This window comes from Schistosoma haematobium, chromosome 4 (assembly GCF_000699445.3).
Source record: "Schistosoma haematobium chromosome 4, whole genome shotgun sequence".
In the NCBI taxonomy this organism is placed as follows: domain Eukaryota; kingdom Metazoa; phylum Platyhelminthes; class Trematoda; order Strigeidida; family Schistosomatidae; genus Schistosoma; species Schistosoma haematobium.
In genome coordinates, this window is record NC_067199.1 from 29,679,040 (window position 1) to 29,702,946 (window position 23,907).

General features: G+C 31.2%; 2 protein-coding genes across 2 annotated transcripts in view; one reads left to right on the top strand and one right to left on the bottom strand.

Moving 5' to 3' along the window:
• The window catches only part of MS3_00007818 (uncharacterized protein), a 34,469-nt gene extending 28,763 nt beyond the window's left edge, over nt 1-5,706 (top strand). Inside the window, exons 11-14 of the mRNA XM_051216161.1 lie at nt 743-1,010; nt 1,943-2,173; nt 3,503-3,696; nt 4,327-5,706. Coding sequence (XP_051066723.1) covers nt 743-1,010; nt 1,943-2,173; nt 3,503-3,696; nt 4,327-4,474 — 841 coding nt within the window. The 3' untranslated portion in view covers nt 4,475-5,706. The remainder of the gene's footprint in view (nt 1-742; nt 1,011-1,942; nt 2,174-3,502; nt 3,697-4,326) is intronic.
• Nucleotides 5,707-7,729: 2,023 nt separating this feature from the next.
• Nucleotides 7,730-20,070, bottom strand: MS3_00007819 (uncharacterized protein; the record flags this gene model as incomplete). The annotated part of the gene is made up of 5 exons (XM_012941560.2): nt 18,916-20,070; nt 15,383-15,711; nt 13,342-13,666; nt 10,312-10,601; nt 7,730-8,669 (listed from the first exon to the last, which is right to left on the bottom strand). The coding sequence occupies exons 1-5, from the start codon at nt 19,960-19,962 to the stop codon at nt 7,730-7,732; spliced, it is 2,931 nt and encodes a 976-aa protein (XP_012797014.1). The 5' UTR covers nt 19,963-20,070.
• Between the last annotated feature and the right edge of the window lie 3,837 nt (nt 20,071-23,907).

A 23,907-nucleotide genomic window follows, 5' to 3' on the forward strand; every position in this document is an offset into this window, starting at 1 on the left:
AGATATCAGTCGTAAAATTAAATGTCGCATGTACATATTTTTTTACTTTTAAATCTGTCAATAATTTCTTGAATTTGATTACATTTCTCTCATTCTTTATGTGTCTAATAAATTTGTTAGTTTAACGACTCATTTTTAATAAAAAGAATAAAATTTCAAGTATTCTTTAGCTTATAGTAAGTTGGGATTATCATTTTAATGTGTAAATAGTTAGTTTATTTTGTAATTATGAATTATTTCATTAATTTAGTTCATTCGTATTAATCTTCCAAAATCATCGATCATTGGTCTTCTGATAGCTTCGCTTGGCGATCTATCTGGTTGGTTATCAGTCGTAAATTTTTGCCTAGTAATCGGTTATTTTATTTGAGTAATGTGATGTATGAATGACACAAGTTCATATGCTTATTTATTAACTAATTAATGTCGTCAAATGTAGCGATCACTGATCGATTAGTTGCATAATTTTACTGTTAAAAAATGCAAATCATGGTTTAACTTCATAGAAACTTTTAGCCTCGTGATTATTACAACTAACAGTGGAGAATAGTTGTAGCTCAAGATGAGAATTTTGATGATATTATGTTTTGTTGATCAAATCACTAGATGTCTAATTAATTAGCTTGATTTCCGTCCCCTAGACAGTTCAGTTTGTTCTTGGAAAAGTATAACCTTCACTATTTTTATCGATACTATTCCCTCAATATCTTGTATATCTTTTTTTCACCCTGTAATTTTTTAGATTTGAAGGATTTTTCGGTCTGTACCGAGGTTTAGGACCACAGATATTAGGTGTTGCACCAGAAAAAGCGATTAAACTTACCGTCAATGATTTAGTTCGTGATCAATTTACAAAACCGAATGGTGATATCTCAATATATGCTGAAATATTATCTGGAAGTTGTGCAGGAGCAAGTCAAGTAATTTTTACTAATCCTTTGGAAATTGTAAAAATACGACTTCAAGTTGCTGGAGAAATCGCTGATACAAGGCGTCTATCATCCTTCTCAGTAAGATATGTATTTCAGTTAACCTTTATGAATTGTCTGGTACAATATTTATACAGGTACTCGAACCTATAAACCCTAAATTGTCTGCGACCAACTAATTGACACTATGTGATGAGTCACATTAGTGTTTTTCGTATTTTAAAGTTAAAAAATGAAAACTCAAAGAACAGAATAAAATTAATTGTAGAGTCTAGACACATGAATTCATTCATTTTAATGTCTATAAACTGCCCACAAGCATGATTTGATTTTCCGATTGTTTCCAACATTAATAATAAACGTGTTGGGTATCTGGATCACATGTACTTGTATGCATTTAAAGACTAGATTAATCCTTTCTGATCAACATTCCTATGTTTTGTATAATAGATGTTCATTGACTTCTACCATCTAGTTTTTAAAAGTAGTTCCCAGTGAGGTTGTTTAATTGGATGTTTATTTTCAATCATTTATTAATATTTAAACAAAGTTGTTATTTCGCTAATGCAATGAGAAGACGAAGTTTATCAGAATTATGTGATATATTTGCGCAATACATTTCGGACAATCTGATCACATATAAAAATCTCTTAACAAGTATATGCGTGATCAGATTGTTCGAAATGTATTGTGCAAATATATCACATAATTCTGATAAACTTCGTCTTCTCATTGGATTATCGAAATTTATCAAAGGGACTAATTGTTTTAAAGTTGTTATTGAAAATACATTTGTTTCCTTTCAAAATTGAGCAAAAATGATTCGATTACCGCTAATTTAAATTTACTATTAATTGAAGTTTACACAGTGACTGATTTTAAAAATGTTGAAGTACGTATATACAGAATCTGTATAATTACTATGAACAATTATAGATTTTAAAAACTACCAGAAACAGTTTGATGACCACTCTCAACTTATCTGGGTTTTTTTTCTTTTTGTACTGTAACAGGTTGTCAAAGATTTAGGACTTTTCGGGCTTTACAAAGGATCACGAGCTTGTTTTTTACGTGATATCCCATTTTCAGCTATATATTTTACTTCATATAGCCATTTGAAAAAGTATTTTGCAAATGAAAATGGTTGTAATTCATCAACAAGCTTATTACTGGCCGCAACAATTTCTGGAGTTCCTGCAGCATTTTTAGCCACACCAGCAGATGTAATCAAGACAAGATTACAGGTACTAATTATGTACTTCACCTACCTTTTGATCACGTTTGTTACCTACTGAGTTGCTTATTATATGTAATCATTGATTATTCAGTTATTATGAATTATATTGTGAAATGTATTCAATTCATATCCACTGTATTGATTTGACTGAGATATTGTTAAATTGACATTCTGACCTAATCACATGTAACCATTTGATTTCTCTGACAATTTTCATGTTAGTGTACATCAAAATTAAAGTTAACAAACTATATAAAAGAAAACAAGTTGATTTCAAGCACTAACAATCTCGTCCCTATTGCTTCTAAATATTTAGTCCTTCAAATGATATTAATGAGAAGTATAATTTAACATACAAAAAAGGAACGAACAAGCAACAAATTAAATTAAAAGGTATAAACCGAACCTATGTTTATTACTTAATGAAGTGAAAGTTTTTAGTCTCTAAAACGTTATACTCTTAGTTCTTTTCAAGAACTGGGATCTCATTCTTATCAATAAACTGGCTAAATTGTTTTAAAAAGTAAACTGAACTGAATTTGCTTTTATTTAACTTAAAAATAGCACTCGTAAGATAAATTAAAAACCAGCACCGTCTTATTATACCAGATTGTGGGAAACACGTGCAGAATCAAACCCAAGTGGAGCATGGTCAGTGTTGTTCAGATCCTCAATACATAACTACTGCATTATTAGACATTAGATCTACCTTCGAATCGTTATTCAGAAATATGTTTCTTGTCTTTTCGGGGAAACTATTCATAGGAAAGATCTGCACAAATGTAAAGGAGTGTGATCATCAGTTGCTTTCTGAAAACAGCTTCGGAGTGAGTACACATGGATAGTATAGATCTGTTAACGTGAAGCGATAATGTTCGACTGTGGCCAGGTTAAATTGTATTGCGTTTCCATCCAATCACTTAAATATTGTCAAAACCCCGTGTAATCACTTGGTGATTAGCACTCATAAGTGTAGCATATGTTTTACATGGTCGAAGTGTGAAATATTTTTTAAGTGGTTAGCAGGTCTATATGCCTTCTTTCACTCTTAGTAATCAATCTTTTGGATTAGTCACCAAAAAGACCCTATATTTAAACGGTTGCTCTTACATTAGTATAATAAACAATACCACTCTTGGTACTGTTTAAATGGACGTCTGTCAATCTAGTCCAATTTCGGCACCTTTTAAATATGAAATGTCAGTTGTACAGAAAAAAATTTGAAATAAAATTCTGGTAGGAAGATCTTAGAAAAACTAACAAATCGTCATTTTTTTAAGTTGTAATATACGATTAAATTCTATCATTATAACTATAATTCACTATATTTTATTAGGTTGTAGCGCGTACAGGTCAAACAACATATACAGGAGTAATTGATGCGGCTAGAAAAATTTGGCGTGAAGAAGGTGGTCGGGCATTCTGGAAGGGATCTGGTGCTCGCGTATTTCGATCTAGTCCACAGTTTGGAGTGACACTTTTATCATATGAAACACTTCAAAGATATCTCAACTTTGATTTTGGTGGAAGGTACTTTTCACATTTCATCGGCCTTTTCTCTTTTTGTATATATTTCTTGTCCATTTTTCTCTCGTCTTTGATTTCTCTTAATCGTAAACTTTTCTATACATTTGTGGTATATTTCAGAATCAATAACTTAACCCACATGTGACGTAGTGTAATATACTTCTCTGATTAAGTTACATCAATAAATAATAGTTCAAGGAACTTCGACCTCGCTGAGAATTATCGAAGATTTTTTTATGATCTCTCTATGACGGTTATGGTCATGAGTCACTGGTATTCCAAAAAATTTTTATAATAGTCGGTGTTGTTAATAATTTCTATGATGTATTTATGTCAACGAGTCTTAGTAGTAACCAATACGTATTTTGCTGCTAGAATTTTATTGGTCAAGTTACATTGTAATCTTTAGTATAAGTGACTCGACATCTCTTACGTAATAATTTAACGTTATTTGGTTAGATGTGGCAATAGGTTAGAAGGTTGAGATCTTGATTGGCACGATTTATGTGATTTATATGATAACCATATATTATTTTTTAATTAGTTCTTCAGTCTATTATTATTTTTTCTTATTGATGATTTTACCATAAACCTAAAATTTACTCATCATTCGAAAATTAATCTGTTTTTTAGAGAACTCTCTGGTAAACCAATTAATTGTCATACTTCAGTATTTCCAACTAATCCTGATCATATTGGCGGTTATCAATATGCAACAACCACATTTTGTGGTATTGAATCACGTTTAGGATTATGCTTTCCAAAATATGCATTGAATTAAAATGATTTGTTTTGTTAATTTGTGCGCCTTCATAATTCAATCTCGGTTCGAAATTCTTATATTTTTTTCCTATTGAATTCCTTTTTTTTATTTTTATCTAATGTGACAATAATGATGGGTCCTTTTTATAAACTGTATTTTATTACAACTCTCAGGTGAACTAGGTTTTGCATAGAAAACATATTCTGTAAAGGTATTAGATTGGTTATGATAAGCAAACTATCCATATTCATATACATATACACAACGTTTAACGTAATGTTTGTCTAACATTTCCTCTGTTCATAAATGTTGTAATGAATATCAAAAAATATAGGATGTATTCACATTTGTTCGTCTTGTTCTCTTTCTATCCTTAACTTGCTTTTTTTTCCTGTATTCACTATGGACATCATAAGACTGCAATTGAAAAGTTCGTTTTGTCTATGTTATTTTTTTCTTTTTTGTCATATCTATGAATATAGTATTCTGTTATTTTGCATTCTCTAGCATTATGGTGTTTATGGTTCTTTTTTCTTTTCTGTTTTATTACATAAATCTCTCTTCTGATCCAAAGTTTAACAGTATATTTCTAACGGTCATTTCGCTAATTTATAGTGTTATTTTATTCCATCTCATTGTATTAATATATCTTTTAATTGTACAATCGACAGTATATTAATATTTCTGTTACCTCTCCTGGATTGTTACTGATACTGTTACATCATCCAATATTTTTTAGGGGTAATGACATCTAAAATAACTTAAGATTATTGTTTTCAAATTTCTCACAATTTTATTTTATATTAATTATGAACAAGTATTTCTCAGCAGATGTAATGACTACAATTGTACGTATTATTTCCTTACTGTTGTACTTAATTTTTCTGCATAAAATGTTTAAATAATGGTGTGACGTGTTTTCATTTGGATTTTTTAAAATTCTTTCTACCACAGTTATCTAAACTGTTGTACTTTAAGCCTTTGCGTCACATGCTCGCATTATGCCCATACGCTTATCTGAATGTTTACAAGGGGGAGTACCATGCAACCACAACATCTTCAACGTAAATTGAAATTATTAGTAGCATGAACGCTTAAATAATCTTGTAATATAAGCACCTACTCTTAACTAGTAATGCAACTATCTACATAGTATTAATCATTACATCGGAAACTGAATTCGCAATAAACAAGTATTCTAACATTTATATCCAATTCAATTTTAAATTATTAATCATTTGATGACCTATACCAACCAGTTGAAAGATCCAACCCAACTCTAAGCGTATCATTATGGTAGGGGGAATATAATCATATTTTAATTTAGGGACGTTGTTAAATGGTAAGACATCATCCAACAGCATTTTTCATTGTCTCTTTTTTAAGTGTTACGCACTTCTTAATATACTGTTCATGTAACACATTTCACTAAATTTATTAGAATAATTTTACTAATGTGGACTTCTATGAATTTAAACAGCGTCTTATTCACCCGATTCAAAATAATCAGTTATTTTCTTTATCCATTACACTTTATCAGGCAATGAGTACACTGTATATTACTTCCTCTTATTATATGATTATAAAATATTGAATGTGAATCTAGTATATATAATAGATGTTCCATAATAAGTAAATTATGACCGTATTCAAAGAAAACTCTAGAATAATTGATAACTAGTTTGACCACGTTTTAAATATGTGTCTATGTCAACTCCTCTTGATTCATAATATATGTTTTACTGGGGGTTTTTGCGATATGTCATTGAAAATCATAGTCATATGAACTGATGAATTATTAGTTTGACAACTTTAATTGCTGGAACTCATCATCACCTATTGTGGAGTCATTGAGATTTGTGTAAATCAGTCAACACTATTTTTTGGTACATGAATGTCGTATTCACTAATTGCTGCAAACAAGTTAAACTAGGGTTTCATCTTCATTAGGGCTTATTAGACTTATTTACTTCCATCTATGTTTCAATTATACACTCCACAACGTGATGTTGTAGATTATTCAACTAAAAAAACTTGTTTCTTACATTACATTTAAAGCAAAAAACCACTTGTAGGAATATATATTTCATTCTTTTCTAGGCGATCGTTATTTACTTCATAACCGAAATTCAGTCAATAAATTTAATTCATATGGTAGCGACAAAGTCATTCGATATTTTAGTCCAACTTTATCAAAACTCGATTGTTCCTAAAATCTCCATATTTTTATGGAAAAAATGTGGTATATGTCTCGATATTTCAATTAAAAGCCATTCCGTAGATATTAACCAGTTTAGAAAGGTGAAACGCTTCGTAAAGATCACTACGATTGTTTCTTCATCCCTAAATAAAACACGCATATATTTCAAATCTCTTAACAAGATTATTGTATTATATAATAAGTGATTTATTGGGTCTCAACTCAGACTTTGAGTGATTGTGTACTATTCGTGAAACTTGATTCCTCTGTGTTTCGTATGTTAAACAGGTTCTCATTTTGGCTACCCTATTTATTTAGTACAAAACAACCATTTTGGTGTTCTCTAGTTTTCATCGGTTAACTGTTCAAGTGAATTACTCTTTTAAAAAATCTGTCTTGTCAGATCTTTCATTCCCTTAAGAATGATTATTATAAATACCAAAAGACAATTGTCTCTTAGAATCTATTATGACTGTTTGTCTGATTATGTCTACTCCGTTTTATAACAATTTTTCAGTAAAACATTTTATGACTAAGATCATGAACCGATTGATGTTATACCACATTTGGAAGCACTAGACGACCGTTTCGTCCTATTGTGGGACTCCTCAGCGGTGCGCATCCACGATCCCGCTCGCGAGACCCAAACCCAGGGCCTTCGGTCTCGTGCGCGAACACTTAACCTACTGGACCACTGAGCCAGCATCCAATGGTAATAGTGTCTAACATCAACCAATCCACGAAATTGCGCGACCAACTTCCATTGTACTGAGGTAGATACCTGTCTCTACCCGAAAATAGGACGAAATGGTCGTCCAGTGCTGCCAGGTTTCCAACGGTAGTCTAACATCAATCGGTTCATGATCTCAATCAAAAACTTAATAATCTCCACAACCCCTATGCTAGTAAAACATTTTACTTTTAATCAACAAACTACTTGTAAGTAGCCACTACAAAAATATATATAAAAGCATACGACATATATAATCTATTGCTGAATTAAAAACATTTAAGAAAAAATAATTTTTAAACCAGAATATAATAAAAAGTAAATTATCAAAAGAAATTTTTTGTTACAATTCTTTCATATTCAATGTTGCAAGTGATTCAATCCATAAATATTGTTTTAATACATCTATTGAAATTGTTTTATTTCCTGATATACATAAATGTATTATTTTTTCATTTTCATTTATTAAATGAAAACCATTTATTGAAAACCAGAATTCTACATCAAGTCTTGGATCTATATTCAAATTAATAAATAATTCTGGTGATTTGGATTCAATTATAATTTCATAAATATAATTAGTTAAAAATGGTGCCATTTTTTGAATTTTTAATAAATTATTCATTATATTCAATAATTTGATTGATTTAATTTGTAAAGTTTTTCCAGCATTTTTAGGCCATATTTTAATTTGTATTGGTTTATCTAATAATAATAAATTTCTATCAGATATTATAGAATGTAAATTATTTCTTATAATAATTTGAATTATTCTACCATTTCTATAATTAAAATGACATAAATTATTTAAATCATTTAAAGATTTATTTAATATATTTATTGGACATTGAATAAAATGTTGAATAGAAATATTTAAAATTCCACGATATGTTGGTATAAATGACCAAATTGTATAACAAATTAATTCAAATTCAATAGGAAATAAATCATTGTTATTATTATTATTTGTATTTGGTATCCAATCAGCTTCAATTATTTCACTATTATGATGTATAGCTATACGTCCCCATTTTGTTAGATCATAATATTCTTTTATAGCATTATAATGTGATAATTTCCATTGACCAACTGAATCTATAGTTGACCAACTAGGTGTTGACCAAATGTCATTTAATTGCCAATATATTGTACCCATTGTAATAAATTTATTAGTTGATATAATTGTAAAATTTGTTAATTTTAATCGACATTTATGCCTCATGTATAAATTGATTTGAGTACGTAAACACATGAGTTGATTTAATTGACTTACATATGCCCATCTAAAATAAATAATAATCATTTCATTATTAATTATATGCTAAGTTTAACTATTAACGGTATATTTACTTAAGAGATCTCAATTAAAAACTTGTCCACAAATGCCTTGGTATGGCTGAGAGTGGGGAGAGTCCACTCTCCCTCTCGGAATGCTCTCACATGACCACGCGTACATAGCTTCTGTCAGGGAAGTCCTACTCATTGCCTTCTCGTGGCGGGGGTGCTGTTTACAAAATTGAGAGGACGAAAAGCGAATGTCCGGCGCTTTAACCGGGTTCAAAACCAATGGTGCACATGGGCCCCAGTATCCTGAGGGAACAAATGGAGTATGAACCAATTGTTGGTCAACGGCTTCCATGGGACTGCATCTCCTTACGATGCTCCACTGCTTTGTGGATCAGACCTTTGGGTCGAAGACTGCAAATGTGGCCCCCTAAGAAAAGCACCTGCTTCGGTTTGGGCACCCTGGCAGTATCACAGCCCTCACACATATCAAATGAGATTTGTGTGGCGCATATCTATTTGGTGCATCCTTGTACCAATATCTATGTGTTAAAATAAATAAATAATCAAAAACTTAATAATCTCCACAACTCCTATACTGATAATTATCACTAGTGACTAGATTCGTGAGGGCATTCTCGGAGTTCTAGTGACCAGTGGAGCTAATCCGTGTCGGATAGAGACAAGTAATCACCTCAGTACAATCGAAGATTTCGTGGATTGGTTGAGGTTAGACATTAACACCATTAGATGCCGGCTCAGTGGTCCAGTAGGTTAAGCATTCGCGCGCGAAACCGAAGGGCCTGGGTTCGAATCGCGCAAGCGGGATCGTGCACTGCTGGGGAGTCCCTTACTAGGACGAAACGGTCGTCCAGTGCTTCCAGGTTTTAAATGATAGTCTAACATTAATCGGTTAATGATCTCAATTAAATACTTAAGTGATTATTATCTAAACAACTGTACATAATCAAAATATTTAATTATTACTTATTCTCAACATAGATCATTCTAGTATTAATCTGACAAAACTCTTGTTTCACACTGAAAAATCTAATATGATAACCTTGATTCATAGCAGCTTAAATTGATTTCTGAATCGTAGATTTGATCTTTAGAAATGATCAAAAATGGGTACTACGTAGAACTGTAAAAACAGAATATAATGAATTCTCAATTATATATTATTATCAATTAGTATTGACTTAGCTTCATTTAATACTAATAATTAACCAACCTATAGCCTTTTTTTCATTCAAAGATATAAATGAAGATATTTTCAGTTAGCCCTTTTAACCTATATATATATATATATATATATATATATATATATATATATATATATATAGGCGAGATACTACAAAATAGGAAAAGTAACTGTAATCAGTAATAATATGTTCTTTTTTGAAGGGACATAAAAAAAATAACAGATTACCCCATTCTAGCATAAATTAGGTCAACAAATTGGATTAACTCAGCAAATAACATATTTAGTTGACTAAAGTTAACTTGTTTTCTTTAGAGCTTATTGCTCGTTAATCTTTATGCTAATTGACTCGATAATCCTTACTATACAGGATTCATATAGTTATACATACACTTTTGAACAAACTGTGAAACAAATTAATTCAATATTCATCTTACCGACTGTAATTACGAATCGGATCTTGTCTATTTGCTGGTTCCGTAATATACTCAAGCGCTAATCTGAGCATTTGATGACCTAATTGATGATGTTGTCTATGGTCCATCAGTGAACCGAATACATCCCATTGTTTTGGATTCGATATATTTGAAATTGATCTGGCCCAAGCTAATGGAGACGGAATAGATTGTATGCCGAATTCTGATATAAAACGTCCTAGTACATAATTAGATTCTGACCATAAATCACCAGAATACGTGTAATAATGTATATCACCATATAGTGGGTTCTGCAGAATAATAAAAATACCCAAATTTATCTATATGTATTCACAAATCTTCCACCAAATACAGTGGGAGATCATCGCGTAATATTGTGGATTGATTGAAGTTAAACATGAACACCTCTAGGTCCCGGCTCAGTGATCTAGAGGTTCAGTGCTTACGCGCGAGACAGATGTTCCTGGTTCTGGGTTCGATTCCCGCGTGTGGAATCATGATTTCGCACTGCTAGTAAATCCTTCACCAGGATGAAACGGCCATACATGAGTTCCTGGTTTTCAACGGTGGTCCAATACTGATCGGTTCACAATTTCAATGAAACTCAATAATCTTCACATGTCTATACTTAAAATTTGAAATACACTGACAAGTCAGTCAAGTAACGTAATTCCAAATGCCAAAATATTCCAGTTGGTGAAACCAAAGACATTGATTGTTTCAACGTTTGACGAAATTCTAGTACTGTGTTATTTAGTCTAGTTTAAGAGTAGTCAGTAGAGTTAACTATCAAAATTGTTTGTGTATATCCCGTCATCAATCCACATTATTTGAATTCTACAAAATTATAGTTACGTAAGTGTTAAACTAATCATTTTGTATTGCGTAGAATTAAACATCGATATTCATACAATGACTATCTTTCATACTAAATAAAACAGCAATGATTGCCATACTTTCGTCGTTCTAAATCGATTTCATAATCTCTTGTATTAGTCACTAGATTGTAAATAGTCTGCATAATCCCGTTTTAGCAGTACAGACCGAATATATATATATATATATATATATATATATATATATATATATAACAGTGATTATTACGTACCAAAAGTTGTGATACTTGTCTTATTTTTCTTAAGAAATCTCACCAATGAACAATGATAAAATAACCTTGGGTCTTTCTTACGAATCGTCAATTAATGAACTTTCAAATGAAACTTCACTGTTCTCTCTTACTGAATTTTAATCAATAAAATTATTATTATTATTGACTTCAAATAATTGATTGGTTACTAAAAGTATTGATTGTAAATCTATACAAACGAGTAAACAACAAACTGTTTATGTTAACCGACTAGACAGTGAACATCTGAAGTTAAAATCAAATATCTCACACGCTATGGTATAGTTTGAAAAGTTTTCGCTAACTTATAGTTTGATCATACTATGGTGAATGCTACATATATTGACAGGAATAAGTAGTATGTAAAATTAATCAGAAGTGGAGTGCCCGGTAGCAGAAGGTTAAGAAGATCAAGTTGGAAAGAAAAGGAATGTAAACAGAGAGTAATCGTAATAACAATAGAAATGAAAGAACGATGAAGTTTTTAAGAGATAATTGATAGAAAATGTGCAAATGAAGTATTTAATGTATGGTTTTTATATTTTGTGAAGATATTGGTCTTCCCCGCCTGAGTGTTCATTCACTGCTATGTCATCTATCAGTTGAAATCAATTCGTGAAACATAGTTTGATTACAAAGAAGTATCCAACAACTGAATGATCAGCAACTAATCAAACTACCTTAAATTCACCTTTGTAATCTACGTCTGGGAAAATACTAAGAATAAAAATTTATGACTCGTAAATCGATCTAATACTACTGTCAACTCAATTTAAGTCAGTACTCCACCATAAACATAGAGACTCGATTAAATAACATCTGATGTATTTGGAATATATATTTGTTTTCAATCCCAATTTAATTGATCTCACAGATTACGACTTGTCATTACAACTATCTTGGAAAATTTACTATAATGCACCAGATTTGAGGAGACTGATTTAGTATGAACATCTAATTCGTTATTGATATAAACTGGAGAAAGAATGAAAATGACGTTATTTTCTATAATCTCAACATCAATCAATCAAATACTTTATACCTGGTTGCAGATAAAAAGTTAGAGTAGTTTTTTCTGATAGTCCGATCCGATTAGTTTACATCTTTTTAACAGCATCGCCATACCGAACGATAAGTGACTTATTTCTCGATGAATTCACTAGAACATCTATTATCAAGATTTTATTCATCATATACAAACACCAAAAATAAATAAAATTTTGGTGAAATCTCTGTGAAAAGTACCTACAGAGTATCCTTTCCTCCTTTTATAATATCTGTATAGTTCCAGGATATAATATACTTGGTTTTAAATCGACCCTTATTCAATTCAGACTGTCAACGTTAAATAACTTGATTACTATAAAGGTACTTTACACTTCAATGAAATAAAAAAACTAGAATGGTTTAGTTAGTATATTGTATGTGAATGTAAGTTAGCACTGTAACTAATTCACAAATTTGTTTCGGATCCAGTTAAAGATGAAGAGTTTGGTGTTATATTAAATGTCAATACTAATAATATAATATTTAGAATTAAAGATTTCATAAATCTTTATCATGAGTGGTTGGGGTATGTGATTCTGGTAAAACTTTTACCTAGTAATGCTTTCCAACTTCAGTCAACTAACCTTCGGAAAAACTTGAAATCGTTCATTTTTGTCAAATCTAGTTATACTTACCCCTCTAAATAATTTTGAAAATGTGTCAAACTTTTTTTCGTAAAGTTGTGCCGGCTATGATGCCTAGAGTGAATTAAGCTAAAATACCATTTATACTGTTGGTACATTTGCCTGTTTTATTATAAACAGTTACGTGTATAAACCTGATATCAAGTCAAATATCGTAAACTTTATTGTAAATTGTAAATACTATTTGTTAACTAAATTCATGGTACTACCTACATCTGGGTCCGGATCCAATCCTTTGAATTTCTCTGTTAGATATCCATTACCAGGTGAAGAGATAAGACATCTTCTAGGTTTATATTTTGAAGCTTCCCAACGTCTGGCCGAACTTCGACCATTCTCTTCGTCATTGATCACATTAAATATTGACTCGACAAATCTAGATTTAAATATACTTAATAATGTTAAATCCATTGGTGGACCATACCAACCATTTGCAATAGCTTGTTTCACTTCATTATCTGTCGACCAAACTATAATAGATGGATGATAGTGTAATCGTGATATTTGCCTTCTGATTTCTTTTTCAACAGTGTCATTTCTAATAGAAAAAAAGTCACATAGAAAAGAAATTTACATTTCTGTTCAACCAAATAATTACCATTTTTAAAATTACATATAAACAGAGATGGATGGTGACTAGCAGTGTAATCCAGGGCGTGTTTCGTCTTATTTAGGACTCATCAGCCGGATGTGTTTGCATCCCAAAGTTGTTGTTCACTCCACCCAACTCTGCTTAGAATCCTTGTGATTTCAGGCAATATTGAGGAAATCCGCAAAGGATACCAATATAAAACTAATCAACTTCAGTCCTAAACATCAATGGGAAGATTCAATCAATACAACCAATACAAAAATGAATTACTACCTATAAACAGTTTACAACTCGATAGTTATAAGAGTAGGTGTAATTCAAATTGATATTTTTTACAGACTTGATTGGTATAACATTTTCTTCTGAATATTCATGTAGATTAGAGTAAAGTCTGATGACGATCTAATTGAAAACAATTGTTTGCTTATATGTGTTGTTCAAATTTGTTAGAACTAAAGTTTTATACCCTGAATCTTTGATAATAATCAAATACATATATCTTCTATACCATTGAATTTACCAATGTGTACCAGTTCAATAAACTTTATCATCATATTCACCATAACATTTCTTAAGGGACTTAAACAAATTTATAAAACTTATAACTTAAGAAATTCTTTCCTGTTCATCTCAACTATTATTTAATCTTCAAAAATATTGGCTTCTATTAGCGGGAAATGACATTAGGCATCATTTAATCTCATGAGTTTTTTGGAAATTATCTACAGTATACATTGATTTATATTCATTAACAACTCAATTCAGCTATATTCATCTATCAATTTTACTAAATGATACTAATATCCAATAAGCTATCAATCAATATTACTTAGCAATAATTCATTACTCGATCACTTCTGATCCAATTTTCATCAGACAGTGGAAAATCAAATGATAATGAGTAAAAATTTACGGAACCATCAAAAAAACTTTCTTCACACAGAGAACTTTATTCAGTGGTGTTCTTTTTTTACTATATCTACCTTGAAGTGAATCAATAACGATATAAAATATCCCCCTGAATACTTCCTGACTCCCGCTAGTCACTTCAAACAATTCCAAAAAGTTCAAACGTTTTAATAATGAGAATAATTAGAAGAAAGAAGCTTTTTATCAGAACAATAAATGAATATTAATAACCAAAATGTAATGTCAGCTAAATTGATGTTGTTCGAAATTTACTAGATATAGAACTGGTATTAGTTAGGTGACTACTGAAGACCAGGGGGCACTAGATAGTTGTTATGTCTTAGTATGGGATCCGTCCTCAGTGAACAACTACATCGAGCCTGAAACTTTCGAATCTCGTGGAGAGAGCTTAACCTCTGGACTACTGGGCCGGTATATAAGAGTGTATATATCTAACTTCAGTAAATTAGCAATATTAGGCAACTATCATCCATTATCTTTATAGAATAACTATCTCACACCCACTGTGGTTGAACTTTGTTAATCATAGTTTCTTATCAGAACTTAGGGAATCAGCTCTCTAAATTGGTTAATTGTGACCACATTATTATCAATAGGATAGAGTTTTATGAAGATTTGTGAATTTTTTAGATTGCATCACATATGGATCACGATTGGACAACTATTGAAAACCAAGAAACTAATTATTTAATAGTTAATTGCATCTTTCATTGATTTCTAAAAAAAATTCACCTTTCTTTATCTGGATAAGTAGCTACTGCAAACATCATATCATGCCATATCATCAAACCAAGCCTATCTGCTTCTTCGTAAAATTCATCATCTTCATAACGTCCACCACCCCATATTCTTATTAAATTAATTCCTGATAGACTTGCTGAACGAAGAAGTCGTTTTTCTAACCAAATACGATCATTCGTTACATTATGCATTAAAATATACTGTCTACCTGGCATATATCTTGCAGGTATCCAATTAGCACCTGTTATGAATATTGGCAAACCATTAATCTTAAAATAAAATGTTCGACCTAATTCAATGTGTGATGAATCCACATAATCCTAAAATTATACAATATAAAATGTAAACTCAGTATATTTTTTTTATTTTTTGTAATTATAAATGAACTCATTCTATGCAATATCAAAAGCAAAAAAACTTTATACCGGCCTATATATAACATTCACGAATCATAGTACTTAATTATTATATTAAAATAGCATAGGAAAGTAGAAGGTGAATACAAACGTCAGGTAGTTACTGTGGAAATAAGAAGTGGATAAATTAGATAAACATACTTAACAAAAAAAGAAACTCTACAACTGATTTCGTAGAAATCCATGGATCACATTAATCTCAAGGCACAAAGTAGTGAGGTTGTAGCACAAGTTTAGAGTTCACCGCTTCGTTTTAGAAATACCGATGTCTTCGGTTAGCTGTTTAATGCATGTTAACCAGGAGTTCATAGTCATTCTAAAACCTTTTAATCTAATCTTCACTTTACATGAGCGCTAACATCCAATTGTTTTCATACACTTTCATGCAACCTTACAGAGTAGTACACAGATTGTCAATTACACTAAATAAATAAATGTTTATTTAATCGATAGAGTAAAATCTGTCAATATTTCTATACTATGTAATCATTCCCTGTATGAATGGTAATTTATTAATTTAACACGAGTTAAGTAAATGTCACACCTCCAACAATGTAAATATTCTCTTAACCCTAATTTCATTCATAAAGATCGCATTTATACGCAGAACCGATCGAATACAGTCAGCACAGTTGGTCACCGTGAAAACTCTTTCTATTTCAGAGATAAGTTTGCGTAAAATTACTAATCTACTGCTACCGACCCATTTAAACATTGTTTTGGTTATTCCTTTACACGCCTTTTTATTTATATTTGGTCTTAAACTACTCATAAGTAGCCAAGGGATACGAATCCAAATACTCCCTGTCAATTAAGAACAGATTTTAATTACCTTAAATTTATTTCATACAGTTTTAAAACTAATCTACTTGAAAAATATGGCTAGTTATTTTTTAATTACTTAATGCATGGGAAAATCACTTCAGTTATTATATCCAGGATTTTATAATAAGGATTACAATGTATGATTGATAGATCAACACTGATACATGAACTAAAACTATGTGTATCAACAAGAATTCGTAAATTACACTTTTCTAAGATCAGATTGGTGCAAATTGATGACTTTTAATTATTATAGTATCAACAAGTTCCGATTCGAAGTCTAGTAATGATCGCTTTTTAATTTTCATTTATCTATGAAATAGTGCCTGGTAGTTTCCCACTACCAATATTTACGTATTTAAATAATTAGAGTTGCGCGGAGTAAACACATAGTTTACGTAGTCGAACGTCATTCGAAAGTATAAAGGGGACGTACGATGGTAGCTGAATTCTGAAATTATACTTGAGTTAATAGAACAATGGGATATCAAATACTGACCGTAGGTAATGACATTGATTAAATTATAGTGCATAGTTGTACTACTGTTTCTGACGTTTCACGTGTGAATGGTGATTACTTCATTCATTTCACAATTTACCCTTTTCAATTCTAGTTGTTTTTAATTGTAAAAGCTGTACTCCATATGTACTATACTCCTGATTTCAAAACCCATAATTTTTCGTTTTATTAATGTATGGTTTTATTATTTCGAACTCCTGTTACGATAAAGGTATACATATACGTAGTGTAATGTTTATTCAGAATAATAAAAACACTAATTTCTTTACCAACTCTACATTTGCTGAATTCTTCTTTAAAGTTGTAAACAACTGAAAGATACCCAACATAATCACAACATTTAAATATAAGTTAGGTGATGTGTACCTCAGAAGTAAACACACTGAATAGTATCCTGAAGAAGTAGAATACAGTTATAAGATTTCGTTTAGATTAATATGTCATAGACATACGTTCCGTACTAATAATCTATTCGATCAATAATCGGCTTCTTGAAAAATTGAGCTGCGGTAACATCTATGAATTGGAACTGCTGCAACTCACTTTGTGGTTACTGAAAAACTATCAAATTCTTCAAGATCTTAAAAACACTTTTGTAATGAGTATCAACTAGCATGAAAATTGCGCTTCAGATTTCTTGCTGATCCCCTTCAACCATTAAACATCGAAAAATGTTCAACACCGTTTCAAGCCACTTAGTTTATCCACTACATCGTAAACGTCATTGGTAGAGTTCAACTAATATCAAAGCCTATACAAAACGTAACTGCTTACTAACCAATAATCGGTTAGTGAATTTAAAAGCAAAAGATACATTTAATTCGCAGGTATTCATTCACAAACATTCTCATTGCCCTGATGAGTTATTCGCAGTATATAAATCACTCATTTAGTTCCATGAACTAGTATTACCTCTGCATAATGCGTTTTACTACTTTCCTTAATTTAAACAGTAATATTATGATTTTATATCATAAGCCTCTGTTATTATACTTGCTTAATTTTCTATATCCTTCGGATTATTTTCTCGCGTACGAGAGATTTGTGGAGATAATTCGATCTTATAGATCACATCACAGACTGACCTTAGTTAAGTAACCATTATGAATAATAATATGCCACATTTTATTCACTTCTTTATCTACTGAGCTATCGGTACACATAAAGCTGGCTCTCGAGCTTAGTCTGCGAATCGATTTCCTCAGTTGACTCAATCGATTTGGCTTACAAATTATTCCACGTAGTAGTATGATAAAAAGGCAGCTCTTTCACAGTAGATATGAAAGAAATATTCATAGCTTAGTAGTACAGGGGTTAGAGACTAAAAATAGTTATTATACTATTGACTTACCATCATCTAGACTGTAGAAAGTTTTTAGTTATTAGTGATTTTTTGACTAGTTGATGATGCGTAACAATCAAATGATTTTGTTCTTTTTAAATCCCATCAGTTGAAGCCGTCTACTACTATAGCTGTCTTTGCTTCTTCAAACCGATTCGCAAAATAAGAGGTTGGACATTGTCGAGCAAGACCTAAAGCACTGGGTTCGAGTCCCGTGTGAGGGATCGTAGATGCGCACTGTTGAGGAGTCTCATACTAGAATGAAACGGCCATCAAGTACTTCTGGGTTTTCAGTGGTGGTTTAACATGGATTGGTTCATGGTCTTAATTAAAACTCGATAATCTCCACAACCCTATACTGATAAATCAACTTTGATTGAATAATTCAGTCATCATACACGAATCGTAAATAAAAACATACCTCAATTAACTCCACTTCACGAAAACCTATTGAATATTCTTTTTTATCAACAATCTTGTTGAAACCAACTGTTAAGTAGAGTACTAATGTATAAAGATATGGTCCAGTCTCCGTACCAATAGGCCACCATAATTTAACTTTTGATTGATTACGTAACACCTCCATAGTGATCATTTCATTTTCCATTCCAAAACACTTTCTTCCAAATACATTTAATTCTTCGATATATGAATAGATACATGCTTTTGATAGACGATTGTATGACGGCATATTGACTACAATTTCTACATCAATTTCAGCACTCCATAATTTAAATTGATCATGCTGTGAATAAGCATAGAATTTAAATCTTTCACCGAATCTTAAACCTGACGGTGAAACCACCAACTGAGGTAATGTCCATAATCCTTGAATAGGTAAAGTTAATCCCCAATCCCAACCAAATATTGATTGTGTTGTCCTAACAAGATTTATATGACATTCACCATGAAATCTAAATGGCCAACAAAATGGTGGTGGAATCGATTTTTTTCTAACTTTCATTAGTTCCGCTTTTTTCTTTGCCATTAATACAGTTGATATACATTTTATTTCTAATATATTTATTCGTTTTAAGTTTAATAAATGATTAATTTTCCATGTATATGATAAAAAACTATTCTCTGTAACTCCTAATAAATGATTATTTAAAATGATCTCACAAAATGTATCTATACCATCTATATATAATTCTATAGTATTATTGAAATTGAATTGTTCAATGATAAAAATCTTAGTAAATGTCCAATTATCATGTGCTATCCATCTTAATTTTACATCATTATCATCAATGAAAGGATTATTATTATTATCAATTATCCATTGTGTACTATAACTATCTATACCAAATTTTGTATAAATTTGTTTTGATATAGTTTGATTAGAAATTATCCAATTCCCAATTAATGGTATCCATTTTGTTTCTATATTTTGATATGATAATACAGTTGAAATATAAATGAAATTATAAAATATTAAAAAGAAATATTGAATAAAATTAAACATCATTTATTATTATAATGATATTTGATTTTTTAAGATATATAAACCGATCATTGAATTATACATAATTGTTTTAATTAGGTTCATGTCATGTATAAAATATACATTTAAAATATAATTAAATTAATAATTTTAAATCGAATGTTTTAATTGATTAATTTTGTTTGTTTGTTTGTTTTTTTCAAATCTAATAATTTACTAGTTTAAATTAATATGATTGGTCAAAACAAGGTCATCTGATTTAGTTTATAGACAATTGATCTAGGTTGGGTTAATTATTTATTGATTTATATTTAATAAAATATAGAACTTAATTATATAGATTAACTAATTTAATAGTTGAATTCATGAGTTGATTAAAACTAGATCACTATAGAAAATTATCGAATACTTCCAGGTTTTCCATGGTGATCATGAATTCAATTATTAAATTACTACAATCTCTACAAAACCCTATATCTGATTTTAACTAATTGTAAATATTTTATATAGAGTAAACGACTTTATTATTTGAAAAAAATCGAAAAATTAGTGTATCATTTTACTGAAAATCATTATGAATTCTTCAATCCACTCTGTCCTAGGCCTTCCTTTCCAGATCTGTCCAATTTTTGTTCATTGTTCTCATATCTGTCTCCATTTCCACGCGTCATATGTTCTTTGTTCTTACTCTTCTCCTGGCTTTGAGGATTCCACGTGAGGGCTTGCCTTGTGACGCAGTTTGATGCTTTCTTCAATGTGTGTCCTATCCACTTTCTGATTTCTTTATCTACTGGAATCTGGTTTGTTTACATCTGCGAAATCCCCTCCATTAAGTGTGATTCGATTGGTGCATGGTGTGTTGTATTGGAGAATCTCGCTTTTCCCTTTGTATACGTTGAGACCTACTGCTGCTACACTGGTCGTCTCCTCCTGCATTTGCTGTTGTGTGTGCGATAGAAGAGCCAGATCATCTGCAAAGTTTAGATTATTCAGCTGTATCCTAGCTGTCTACTGTATCCCATCCTTACCCCAGATGTTGACGTTTTCATGATTCAGTCAATCACCAGAAGAAAGAGAAAGGGTGAGAGTAACCAACCTTGCCTGACACCGGTCTATACCTCGAACGAGTCTGTCAATTGTCCTCCATGCACAATTTTGCAGTTTAATCCATCATAGGAATTCTGTATGATGCTGACTATCTTCTCAGGCACGCCGTAGTGTCAGAGAAGCTTCCATAGTGTTGTCCTATCCACGCTATTAAATGCTCTATCGTAGTCAATGAAGTTGATGTAGTGATGAATTCCATTCAATTGATTGTTCCACAACGATCCGTAGAGTTGCGATTTGGTCTGTACACGATCTATCCTTACGGAATCCTGCCTGTTGGTCACGAAGTTGGGCGTCTACGCAGTCCTTCATCCTGTTTAACAATACCCTGTTGAAGACTTTTCCTGGTATTGGAGGAAGAGTGATGCCCTTATAGTTATCACACTTGCTGAAATTGTCTATCTTTGGTATTTTTATGAGGTGTCCTTCTTTCCAGTCTGTTGGTACTTGTTCTTCATCCCAAATCTTGCTGAAGAGAATGTGGAGTACCCTTTCAGTTACTGCCACGTCTGCTTTTAGTGCCGCTGCTGGAATGTTGTCTGGTCCTGCCGCTCTGCCACTCTTGAAGCGGCGGCCTGCTTGAATATCTGGGCTACCTGTTCCTCCGATCTCGATATTCCATCAAGTTATCTGTTTTGTTGTTTGTTTTAGCACATCATTACGTCGATTGTGCTCACAATCTATTCAGGCGCGTTTATGAAAAGTTTACAACCTTTCGTTATACGGGATACAAAAAGGTACAATCAGCGACATCATGGTGGCCGGCAATATGCATTGAAACGAATGAACATTAATCAAATGTGGATTACCGAACTCCTAACATCTAACTGGTCATCATTCAAAATTTATCGTCACAATCGATCAAGGTATAAGAAAAGGAAACTTGTTGAAATATTTTATGCTGAAAATTCTATGTTGTACCAAAAATATAATGTTGAATAAAGCTTCTAATAATAATAATAATTCGTCTGATGGCCATGCTGATCTCTTCGATTGCTGGTGGGCTGACATCGATTGAGAGGTTCGAGGGTGCTTCTTCGATGTTGGGTGGGTTCAGTGGAGCTGGTCGATTCAAGAGTTCTTTGAAGTGTCCTACCTACCTGTTTCGCTGGTTTTCGATGTTGGTGATTATCTTGCCATCCTTGCTTTTCACTGGTCGCTCCGGTTTACGGTGATTTCCAGAGAGTTTCTTTGTTGTATCATACAAGTGTCTCATGTTTCCTTCTCTTTCAGCCTTTTCTGCCGTCATTACTAGATCTCCCACATACTTATGTTTGTCGGATCTGATGCTCCTCTCCACCTGCTTGTTTACTTCTGTGCATTCAGTTTGTGCTCATACTAGAACAAAATGGTCGTTTAGTGCCTCTAGGTTTTCAGTGATGGTCTAACATGGATCGATTCATGATCTCAACAACCTACAGAACCCTATACTGATAATATTATTTTTATTACCAAGTTGTTGAAATTGTCGGAAAGCAACTTTAATTCTAGCGAAACCCTACTTCACTGATAATAAGTATTAGAATGATCACACATTAATTTAATCTTCAATATCTAAGCAAATTAAATTCATACACATATAGGATGGGTCACTGGATTTTTTGGAGATGAATTACCTTTCTAATTATATACAACTTATTTACTTACTATCAATTAATTGATTACATTATATTCATTTATTCTCTGGTTTGTTTATCAATAATCTACCATTTTTGTGCATTCATACATTCATACATGCATGTATGTTTGGACTGTTTTCTATGCTGGTTACTAGGACCAAACATAATTATTCGCTTATATTTATTGCCTTAGTATATGAGTACCACTTACTTATCATCAATTCATCATCTCCTTAGTAAATTATTAGGAATGCAGTTTGTTTTTTTGTTTTATACAAAAACGTCTCTCCATCGATATTCATTTTAAATATATACAAAATAAAACAAAACTGTAACATTACAAAGAAGAAATGGGCAAATTAATTACAGGTAGGCATTTAAAGTATTAAGCCAAAATGAAAATAGGAAAGAAAAAAAAGCAAACAACAACAATCTTCAACTGAACAAAATGCAAATCTCACATAAAACATACCTCGACAGGTGTTAAAAACTAACTAATCAAATAAATAAATAAAACCTTATTGAAACTCTTCATAAAACTGTACTACACTTAGTAGCTATGGTGATATTTATTATTATTATTATTATTATCGTTTCACATCTTCATTTCATAAAATTATCTCATATGTATCCATGTCCGTATGTATAAATGTGTATATATTTTATCTTTTTAACACTGACTTTATCATTTACAGAACCTATCATTTTTATTTATATTTATAGAAGAGGTGAACACTTTATGGTGAATGGATTTATACTAAAAAAAAGCACATACATGAGATGGGCAAGCATTGGAATAGGTATATATGTATATCTTTTTGACTTGGTTGATGAATGAAATTTGAAATGTTTAGCTAATAATTCTATTATACAGTTGATTTAAACAAATTAGCACAAATGAAGATATACATATCAGGTCATTAAGTCAATGATGACTTATAGAAACCATAATTTCATACATTATACATTTAAAACATAAATGAGTCATAAATAGATGTGTTTAATCAATGTTATTATAAACATATAACTAAGGAAAATCGCAATAATGTTTTCCACATTAAACTGAATGTGTCAAACTAATTATTATTACTATCATTATTATTATTATTATTGTATATTTAATTAACAATATCAGTTGGTGATTTGTTTTATTCGATTAATCTTAATTAATTTATTATATATATGTATTACTACGTACAATAACTTTTCATGCAGTACACTATGTATATAGTTTCTTCTTTTT